The sequence below is a fragment of the Salvelinus namaycush genome, chromosome 18 (assembly GCF_016432855.1).
Source record: "Salvelinus namaycush isolate Seneca chromosome 18, SaNama_1.0, whole genome shotgun sequence".
In the NCBI taxonomy this organism is placed as follows: Eukaryota; Metazoa; Chordata; class Actinopteri; order Salmoniformes; family Salmonidae; genus Salvelinus; species Salvelinus namaycush.
The window spans coordinates 15,964,838-15,976,159 of record NC_052324.1 but is presented as its reverse complement, the minus strand read 5'-3'; the positions used below and the strand labels follow the sequence as shown (position 1 = coordinate 15,976,159).

Below are 11,322 nucleotides of genomic sequence, written 5' to 3'. Positions count from 1 at the left end.
CCAGGCTATGAGGGGTGGCCAGTCCTCTTCTGGCTGTGCCGGGTGGAGATTATAACAGAACATGGCCAAGATGTTCAAAATGTTCATAAGTGACAAGCATGGTCAAAAAATAATCAGGAATAAATGTCAGTTGGCTTTTCATAGCCGATCATTAAGAGTTGAAAACAGCAGGTCTGGGACAGGTAGGGGTTCCATAACCGCAGGCAGAACAGTTGAAACTTGAATAGCAGCAAGGCCAGGTGGACTGGGGACAGCAAGGAGTCATCATGCCCGGTAGTCCTGACGTATGGTCCTAGGGCTCAGGTCCTCCGAGAGAGAGAAAGAAAGAGAGAAGGAGAGAATTAGAGAGAGCCAAGATTTTCAAAATGTTCATAAATGACAAGCATGGTCAAATAATAATCAGGAATAAATGTCAGTTGGCTTTTCATAGCCGATCATTAAGAGTTGAAAGCAGCAGGTCTGGGACAGGTAGGGGTTCCATAACCGCAGGCAGAACAGTTGAAACTGGAACAGCAGCAAGGCCAGGTGGACTGGGGACAGCAAGGAGTCATCATGCCCGGTAGTCCTGACGTATGGTCCTAGGTGTTACGGATACAAGTGTTCTGTGTGTATCCTGTGTGTATTTCTTTTCTCTCCTTCTCCCCTACTCACAGGTGACAATAATCATTCCCCAATCAGTCATCAATCAGTCGCTAATCGGAAGACACCTGCTCCTTTTCCCTTACCCAATCACAGTCCCTTTCCCTTGGTTTAAAACCCCTGTCAGTTGTTTTCTCCCCAGCTCAATCTCTTTGTAACATGCCTTCTGTCTGTAGATCGCGTGTGTGTTTTGCAGCTACATGTCACTTTGTCCCCACCTGTGAGTATTGTTTTGGTTATGGTGTTTGAGTGTTTGTTTGATGGTGGGAAAAGGGGGTAACCAGACAAGTCGCCCTTGGGCTACACTACCCGTAGTTAAACATTGTTAAAAACACTAGTTAGAACTGGGCGGACCAACCCCTGTATTTTTGGTTAGTTAGCTGTTTGTGAAGTAGGCTAGTCTAGCTTAGGGGTGTTTTTGAATTATTATTCTTTCATTCCTTGGGTCCCGCTCAGCCCCTTTTCCTGCTTCCCCCCCATTTACCGTGTGTTTATAAATAAACATTTAGTGTTTGACGGTAATTAAGTTGTCTGTGTTATTTGTTCTCACTGTTACGTTTTCACTACTATAATTTGCATGAGTTGTGTTACGGGTCCCATTACCATCCCCCCTAGACTGTCGGGCCAAAGGGATTCGTAACACTAGGGCTCAGGTTCTCCGAGAGAGAGAGAGAAGGAGAGAATTAGAGAGAGCATACTTAAATTCACACAGGACACTGGATAAGACAGGAGAAGTACTCCAGATATAACCAACTGACCCTAGCCCCCCAACACATAAACTACTGCAGCATAAATACTGGAGCCTGAGACAGGAGGGGTCAGGAGACACTGTGGCCCCATCCGATGATACCCCCGGACAGGGCCAAACAGGAAGGATATAACCCCACCCACTTTGCCAAAGCACAGCCCCCGCACCACTAGAGGGATATCTTCAACCACCAACTTACAATCCTGAGACAAGGCCGAGTATAGCCCACAAAGATCTCCACCACAGCACAAACCAAGGGGGGGCGCCAACCCAGACAGGAAGATCACGTCAGTAACTCAACCCACTCAAGTGACGCACCCCTCCTAGGGACGGCATGAAAGAGCACCAGTAAGCCAGTGACTCAGCCCCTGTAATAGGGTTAGAGGCAGAGAATCCCAGTGGAGAGAGGGGAACCGGCCAGGCAGAGACAGCAAGGGCGGTTCGTTGCTCCAAAGCCTTTCCGTTCACCTTCACACTCCTGGGCCAGACTACACTCAATCATATGACCTGCTGAAGAGATAAGTCTTCAGTAAACACTTAAAGGTTGAGACCGAGTCTGCGTCTCTCACATGGGTAGGCAGACCGTTCCATAAAAATGGAGATCTATAGGAGAAAGCCCTGCCTCCAGCTGTTTGCTTAGAAATTCTAGGGACAATTAGGAAGCCTGCGTCTTGTGACCGTAGCGTACGTGTAGGTATGTACGGCAGGACCAACTCGGAAAGATAGGTAGGAGCAAGCCCATGTAACGCTTTATAGGTGAACAGTAAAACCTTGAAATCAGCCCTTGCCTTAACAGGAAGCCAGTGTAGGGAAGCTAGCACTGGAGTAATATGATCAAATTTCTTGGTTCTAGTCAGGATTCTAGCAGCCGTATTTAGCACTAACTGAGGTTTATTTAGTGCTTTATCCGGGTAGCCGGAAAGTAGAGCATTGCAGTAGTCTAACCTAGAAGTAACAAATGCATGGATTAATTTTTCTGCATCATTTTTGGACAGAAAATTTCTGATTTTTGCAATGTTACGTAGATGGAAAAAAGCTGTCCTTGAAACAGTCTTGATATGTTCGTCAAAAGAGAGATCAGGGTCAAGAGTAACGCCGAGGTCCTTCACAGTTTTATTTGAGACGACTTTACAACCATCAAGATTAATTGTCAGATTTAACAGAAGATCTCTTTGTTTCTTGGGACCTAGAACAAGCATCTCTGTTTTGTCCGAGTTTAAAAGTAGAAAGTTTTCAGACATCCACTTCCTTATGTCTGAAACACAGGCTTCTAGCGAGGGCAATTTTGGGGCTTCACCATGTTTCATTGAAATGTACAGCTGTGTGTCATCCGCATAGCAGTGAAAGTTAACATTATGTTTGATTATGATGTAGTATGGATGTTTTAATCGAGGCTTCCTCCCCAAAATGCAGTGAGCTCGATTGAAAATGAGAGGGAGGTAGATAGGCATAGTAGTACCAAAAATTGCATTTTTAGGATTGATTAAGATGTAAAATAGTGAAAATTAATTACATGTTTATTTTCTCTTTCTGGACTGATGTAATGTCCACTACCAAGTTGTCTGATGAGTTTTAAAATGATTCTGTATTTCTTCCTTTGTAGTGTTTCCTGAGGCAGGTGCCTTGGGAAAGCAGTTAGTGAAATTCTGCAGTACTATAAAGTATAAAGGTACCTGGATCCGGCTGTTAAAGGAGCTCCCAAATGAAGTAAGGCCTGGCCATTTGTTTGTTTTTGCCCTATGTTTTACCGCACACACACACCTGCATACACACACAAACCAACCGTCTATACTTATGAATATTTGTTAGTGCTGTTAATACTGTGTCTGATTTATTGTGTGGGGTTTTCTATTTGGTTTTAGTGGGTTCTTCACGGGTTAGAAAGGATGCACCAAAACATGTACTTAGTCATTCTGTATTATGTTTCATGTTTTGTGTGGACCCCAGGAATAGTAGCTGCTGCTTTTGCAACAGCTAATGGGGATCCTAATAAAATACCAAATACCAAAATACCTTAAAGGGCACACAAAGGACATTTTCTGAAGTATCTATTGTCGGAATTTTGGTTGCACACATTTAAGTTGAGAAATGTACTGAAACACCCAATGTAAACCTGGTATAGATAATATTTAACATGTTTTAAAACAATAAGTCTGAAGTACAGGGAAAGAAAAGGGAAAGAACAGACTCACTGAAAGGTTTTGAATGACCTCTGTTCTGACGAGGTCACCCTCACTAGAAAGATCAGTATATTTAAATATAATATGTAAACGCTGATAAGTATGAGGAAGTGTATTGTTGTTTAAACAAATCTCACCTTTTTTTCTTTACCCTTTATAATTCATTGATTAGTTCTGATTTGGATGGGCGAGAAGGAGAGACAGAGCGCTGCCCCTGAACTGTGAAGAAAGCACACAGGAAGGGGGCGGGTGAGCTACTCACACACAAGTACACAGTGTGAGTCAAGTGTCCAAAGGGGCAATGGTGGTGGCTGTAGAAAAGAATGTGCCCAATGTTTAATTTGTCAAGATCACCGCAGGAAAGGAAGTACCAACCTATTTGTCAAGACTACCAGTCCCCTGGGGCCCTTTGGTAAATATGCAAATTGATTTTGTTCACACGCCTGCCTTTAAAAGAAAAAAAGAGATGTTGGTAATGGTTGACAGCCACTTAAAATTGATTGAAGCCTTCCCCACATCTAATGAGGAAGCAAAGACTGTGGCTAAATGCCTGTTACATATTGTTGCACAAATTGGTGTACAATAAAGTTTAGATAGCGATTGGGGTTAACATTTCAAGTCGAAGATAAAGAAAGAACTGTGAGACCTGACGCAAGTTAAGATATTTTTATGTACTGTCTCACCCGGAAAGTTCTGGACTTGTGGAACGCTATAATGGCATTCTGAAAAATAAACTGGCAAAAATATGTGCCCAAACAGGACTTGTCTGTTTGGATGCGCTACTCAGTTTTCAATGCGTTCCACCCCAGTCAGGAAAAGTTTCTGATGGCCCGTCCCATGACAACCCCTGTGTCACCACCAGCTGCAGTCCCAGATCTGCATCTGTTGGATGACACTATGATGAAGTACAGACTAACTGTATTCGAGCTGTTCACTCACGGGTCTCTGCTGCCCAAACTCGCCCAGACGACCGTCCTCATCACAATCTCCAACCTGGAGATTGGGTAATGGTCAGGAGAAACAACAGAGGTAAAGAACCTTTGAAAGCCAGGTGGAAAAGACCACATCAGATCACCCTCACCACCCCAACGGCAGTAAAAATCTTAGGGAAACACCTGGATCCACGCCTCCCACTGTAAGCATGTAGCAGAGCCGGAAGAAGATGTTACTCCTACAACCCAGTAGGGGCACTCTGCTTACCCTGGGACCTCCTACAACCCAGTAGAGGCACTCTGCTTACCCTGGGACCTCCTACAACCCAGTAGAGGCACTCTGCTTACCCTGGGACCTCCTACAACCCAGTAGAGGCACTCTGCTTACCCTGGGACCTCCTACAACCCAGTAGAGGCACTCTGCTTACCCTGGGACCTCCTACAACCCAGTAGAGGCACTCTGCTTACCCTGGGACCTCCTACAACCCAGTAGAGGCACTCTGCTTACCCTGGGACCTCCTACCAGTAGAGGCACTCTGCTTACCCTGGGACCTCCTACCAGTAGAGGCACTCTGCTTACCCTGGGACCTCCTACCAGTAGGGGCACTCTGCTTACCCTGGGACCTCCTACAACCCAGTAGAGGCACTCTGCTTACCCTGGGACCTCCTACAACCCAGTAGAGGCACTCTGCTTACCCTGGGACCTCCTACCAGTAGGGGAACTCTGCTTACCCTGGGACCTCCTACAACCCAGTAGGGGCACTCTGCTTACCCTGGGACCTCCTACAACCCAGTAGGCACTCTGCTTACCCTGGGACCTCCTACAACCCAGTAGGGGCACTCTGCTTACCCTGGGACCTCCTACAACCCAGTAGGCACTCTGCTTACCCTGGGACCTCCTACAACCCAGTAGAGGCACTCTGCTTACCCTGGGACCTCCTACAACCCAGTAGAGGCACTCTGCTTACCCTGGGACCTCCTACAACCCAGTAGAGGCACTCTGCTTACCCTGGGACCTCCTACAACCCAGTAGAGGCACTCTGCTTACCCTGGGACCTCCTACAACCAGTAGGGGCACTCTACTTACCCTGGGATCTCCTACAACCCAGTAGAGGCACTCTGCTTACCCTGGGACCTCCTACAACCCAGTAGAGGCACTCTGCTTACCCTGGGACCTCCTACAACCAGTAGGGGCACTCTGCTTACCCTGGGATCTCCTACAACCCAGTAGGGGCACTCTGCTTACCCTGGGACTCGCAGCCATTGTGGCTGTGGGCATCCTCAGGGTGGTAGCAGATTTCGAGCCGGAGGCGGGTTAACTTCCTTTAACCTCTCCCTGACCTCTCCGCTCCAAAGAGGCCCGGCTTCCACAGGGTTAAACCCAGAAGTAGATGACCCCGCTGACTTGGACCTGGACTCTGATGACCCTGCAGACCTGAAGAGAAGAAAAAGAGGACATGAACATCATGGGGTTTCCCCCGGGTCAAACACTTTCTTACAATTAGCTAGTAATGTCTCTGTACTACAGAATGTATCAGATTGTTGGGGTTGTGGATGGTTACCAGACAGTGCTGAGACTATGCCATTACTAGCTATACCCCTCGGTGTTTATGAAATATTAATGTGGACCAAAGCAGTTACCTTACATACCGAGAGCTCGATTCAGTGGAGGATAAGGTGTTTTATATGAGAAGGTTTTAATAATCCCACCTCTGCCCAAGCAACCCATCACCCTGGCCTACTCTTCCCCAGGTTATTTGTGTTATATAGCAAATGGAACCGGTCTCCAGTTGGGGGAAAGTCATTGTAAGTATAACCTTTCTGTCTACAATAACATAATCCTGCCCTTACTGTTGAGAAATGGATCGGAACCCTAACATGTCATTGGGAATGCTAAACCTACTTCCTCAGTAAGTGGAACTACTGTATGTATGTGTGTGGGGGGGAAAGCCTACTATTATCTGCCTACAAACTGGTCAGGATCCTGCTATGCTGCCTATGTTGTTCCTGTGTGTGCTATCCCAGTATCCCCAAATCACCCTTTTCTCCCGGCCCTGCAAAACTGTTTTTTCTCTGCATTAATTCCCAATTATGGCATGACAACTGTGCTTGATTCCTTTAGAGAACGAGCAAATGTAGAAAGAAGGGGTAATGCTACTGCTATTGAATAATGAACTGTTGAACTTGTAAAAGGGAGGGGTTTGTGCATTGGTGGGTCAAGAATGCTGAGTCAGTTGCCACTATCAGACAGGTGGTTTCTTTTGCAAACAAGCAAGATAACAAGTTGGGTTGGGATGTGTTTGCACAGAGTGAAAACTAGCCTGTGGAACTTTTGTTGCAATGTCCCCTGGTACTAGTTGGAGTCCTTTTGCTATCTTTTCTCAAGACGGACGACCTTGGTGAGGAGATTGTGTGAAGCAGCAGTATCTCCTCCCCACCAGATCGTCATGACCACAGAAGTTAACTTAAATGACCTGACAGACCTCGTCACCGTTTCACCCTTCATTGGGTATCCAGATGGCCCTATTGGGGACAATAAAGCCTACTGTCATCGAAATGACCCCGATCCCTATGAACCTCCCTTTCCCCCAGATTATTATTATTTAGTTACGTTTCAGGAGTTCCATTCAGACCACCCCTTTCCGTGTAAAATACAAATTTCCCAGAAACAAGAAGGTTTTAAGTAATGTCTGACAACAGCTCGGGTATATAATGTAGGGTGATGCTTATGTTTCCCGTAGCATCAAAGGGGGAATTGTTGTGGCAGAATTGGGGTGAGCTCTGTTCTGTGTTGGACTTTGATGCTATGCATTTCATAAACTCCTGTTATGTCTGCACCCTAACACAAGGCCATTGTGTTCTGGAACTGTTGTTTCTATAAAATAACTGTTGTGTAACAATATGATTGTTTTATCACCTCTCATTATATAAGGGCATGTAACCATTTACTCTTCCAGCTCCTTCCCTGACTGAGATCAGAGAGGAATCTACCTATCAGCAGCTTGTATTAAAGATTCACCATTATAGAACTAAATTAGTCTCTGCTTAATCTTTGGATCAAATGAACCACAACAATTTGAACAGAAAGTGAGATTAAGTGGTATTCACAAAGGTAAAAATCTGTCACGTATTAACAGATCAGCAGCGGTCCTGGCTTGTAGCTTACATTGAACTAGACTGTGCCTCCCTCCGTAGCCTCAATGTGCTTGACTACAGTATCCTGCTTGCCCATCAACCCTTCCACCAAGACATGCTGGACAGGAAGCACTCGGAGACTGTCAAATGAATAATCAAACAGCATTTTGTTCTGTTTGTGTCAGTGAACATTCTGTCTGTGTAATTACTTTATAAAATGCCTACATTCTCTGTAAAACAAGATTAAGAACAGTAGGTGGCATCACATATAGCTCCTGCTGCAGTGGTAGCCTATAGATATTTACTGTACATACACTTTTTGTCATTTAACTGTTATTCCATTTGTTCATAACATGGTATTTTGTGTGTTTTATGATTTAATAAATATTCTCAGGAATTTGACTGAAGAGACATTTCACCTGAAAATAATCTGGCATAGTTCTCATAAAAATAAATCATGCATGAATGCTTTTTTTGGGGGGGAATAACTTGTTAATAGAGAATCAATAATAAAACAAATCACAGTGAGTGTGATGGGTATTGAAAACACAGCTGGGACAGGGACTGGGTAGAGTAAAACTATTCAACACACTTAAAATAGATTATGAAAATAATAGTGCAGAAGACAGACTTCTTTGTTCAGCTTTAGTTGTGTAGTTTAGGTTCATAAATCCTGTAAGAGATCAATGGCAAACAGTATAATTTGAGTCTGTATACAGTAGTTATGCCCGGATCAAATCAATTTGTCAGTGTCATGAAGGAGGAATCTTCTATTGATGTTTTATATTGCCAGAAAGATTACATTCTCAACTTTCAGCTAAAAATATGAATTTATGTCTGTGTATCGATAAACTTTTCAGTGTATTCTGACACACATACAAAAACACCCACACGACACACACCCACTGATTGACAGGGTTGTTAACTGATATCTGCATAGGGAGTGTTAGCTAGCTAAGAGTCTGAAGGGGTTTGGAGCCTCTCTGATTGTTCCCTCAGTAATCTATGGAAGAGTACTAGGGCCAAGTGAAGAGAAAAAACAGCAACAGGTGGTGGTACTTTGACCGTTGAGCATTTTTGGGATGCTCTGGATCAACATGTACAACAGCATGATCCAGTTTCTGCCAATATCCAGCAACTTTGCACCGCCATTGATGAGGAGTGGGACAACATTCCACAGGCCACAATCAACAACCTGATCAACTGAAAAGCAGAAGTTAAGTTGCATGAGTCAAATAGAGGTCACACCAGATACTGACTGGTTTTCTGATCCAAGGACCTACCTTATTTTTTTGTTAAGGTATCTGTGACCAACAGATGCATATCTGTATTCCCAGTCATGTGAAATTGGTCCCCCTTTGAGGCTATAACAGCCTCCACTATTCTGGGAAGGCTTTCCACTAGATGTTGGAACATTGCTGCGGGGACTTGCTTCAATTCAGCCACAAAAGCATTAGTGAGGTCGGGCACTGATGTTGGGCGATTAGGCCTGGCTCGCAGTTGGCATTCCAATTCATCCCAAAGGTGATCGATGGGGTTAAAATCAGGGCTCTGTGCAGGCCAGTCAAGTTCCTCCACACCGATCTCGACAAACCATTTCTGTATGGACCTCGCTTTGTGCACAGGGGCATTGTCATGCTGAAACAAAAAAGGGCCTTCCCCAAACTGTTGCCAGAAAGTTGGAAGCACAGACTCATCTAGAATGTCATTGTATGCTGTAGCGTTAAGATTTCCCTTCACTGGAACTAAGGGACCTAGCCCGAACCATGAAAAACAGCCCCACATCATTATTCCTCCTCCACCAAACTTTACAGTTGGCACTATGCATTCAGGCAGGTAGCGTTCTCCTGACATCCGCCAAACCCAGATTAGTCCGTCGGACTGCCAGATGGTGAAGCGTGATTCATCACTCCAGACCCAGATGGTGAAGCGTGATTCATCACTCTAGAGAACACGTTTCCACTGCTCCAGAGTCCAATGGCGGCGAGCTTTACACCACTCCAGCAGACGTTTGGCATTGCTCATGGTGATCTTAGGCTTGTGGGCGGCTGCTCAGCCATGGAAACCCATTTCATGAAACTCCAGACTAACAGTTATTGTGCTGACGTTGTTTCTAGAGGCAGTTTGGAACTTGGTTTTATTTTTCTAACTTTAGTCTATTTAGTAAATATTTTCTTAACTCTTATTTTTCTTAAAACTGCATTGTTGGTTAAGGGCTTGGAAGTAAGCATTTCACGGTAAGGTCTACACCTGTTGTATTCAGCGCAAGTGACAAACACATTTTTATTTTATTTGATATGCCCCCTTTATTTATCCTACGATTCTGACTTGGTGTACAGTGGTGTTGGCTCCTCTGAGGAGGAAGGGGAGGACTACCCAGTATTTTTTTTTATTGTAAAACATTTAGAAAGTTATACTTTTAGATAAAACTATACTAAATATAATCATGTCACCAAATAACTGATTAAAACACACCATTATGCAAAGAAGGTCTACAGTAGCCTCAACAGCACTGTAGGGTAGCATTATGGTGTAGCCTATCAGAGCTCTTGCAGCATGAAATGACATGTTGTCAACCCAATCAAAGGATTAATCTAATACTGAAAGCATAAGCTACAGCTATCTTCTAGCACTGCAGTGTATAAAATGTGGTCAGTAGTTGACTCAGAGAGAGAAAGAATAGTTTAACAGTTTTGAACAAATGAATTTCTTCCAAAATGAAGGACAAGCAAGAGACAAATAGAGAGACAAAAGAAAATCACTTTCAGTTTCACTTACTTAGCTAGCAAATGCAACTAGCTAGTTTAGCCTACTGAAACACCCTGCTCAAACAGAGGGATGCTATTTTAGCTAGCTGGCTATGACTTTCCACACAACACTGGAACTCTTCCAAGGCAAGGTAAGCTTTTGGTATTACTCATTTATTGCCACCGGGACCCGCCGGTGTAACTGCTTACTGACTATACACTGATGTTACTGCATGAATGTAGCGGTTTACTAAAGTGTTAACTTTAGTTCTATTAGCTACTCTAACTATGACGTTACTTTAGCTAAAATGGTGACAATGCTGTAGGCTGTGTGTAGCGGTTTGGTTTGGAAAGGTTATTTCGCCTGGTCACATACAGCTGATGTGTTGCGCATTGAAGTCTACAATCGAAGGGAAGAGGTGAGAGGAGGAGAGTTCTTGGATGCGAGAAGGAATACAATGTGGTTGCTATGAAAGTGAACTGTGTTTACGCGTGATCAGGGGTGCGATTCTGTTGAAAAAGTTTCTTAAAAGGAAGCAAACGGTACAAAACGTGGATAAACATACCTGAATTTGGCGAATAGAAACTCCTGTTTGCAACTGTTGGACTAATGATCCCCCCCTATATCAGCTAGATGCAGGCAAGAGTGTGCAAGGCCGTACTGGATGCTGTTGTCTTTCACCTCAAATGTGTCTCTCGACCTGTGTGCACACCTATATTGTAAACTTTCATTCAGAGGCTAGGTTGTAGCCACCTCATGATGGGTAATGGGAAAATTTGAGTATCATGTAGTAGCCTAAACCTATCGCTGTTACATTGAACTGGGTGAATGGAATAAGAATAAGCGTCATCCAACATGCTGTAATAGAAATAAGGCCATGATCATGAATAAAAAATAATCCTCCCTCACCAGTATACCGTATTTTATGACATACCGGTAT

General features: G+C 44.2%; 1 protein-coding gene and 1 long non-coding RNA gene across 6 annotated transcripts in view; one reads left to right on the top strand and one right to left on the bottom strand.

Moving 5' to 3' along the window:
- Window positions 1-527: 527 nt before the first annotated feature.
- Window positions 528-11,204, bottom strand: LOC120063138. Of its 2 annotated transcripts, XR_005478472.1 has the most exons (6): window positions 10,948-11,204; window positions 5,746-5,934; window positions 4,507-4,560; window positions 3,943-4,014; window positions 3,705-3,786; window positions 528-578 (listed from the first exon to the last, which is right to left on the bottom strand). It is a non-coding gene; the product is annotated as an uncharacterized LOC120063138 (long non-coding RNA). The 2 variants fall into 2 exon arrangements; XR_005478471.1 differs by lacking the exon at window positions 4,507-4,560 and having other exon boundaries at window positions 10,948-11,198.
- The window catches only part of LOC120063136 (phosphatidylinositol 4-phosphate 5-kinase-like protein 1), a 19,276-nt gene continuing 18,442 nt past the window's right edge, over window positions 10,489-11,322 (top strand). For 2 of the 4 annotated variants that reach the window (XM_039013321.1, XM_039013319.1), the window contains exon 1: window positions 10,495-10,533. In XM_039013321.1, coding sequence (XP_038869249.1) covers window positions 10,495-10,533 — 39 coding nt within the window. Of the gene's footprint in view, window positions 10,534-11,322 lie in introns of all 4 variants that reach the window. The other 2 variants (XM_039013323.1, XM_039013320.1) reach the window with 2 other exon arrangements.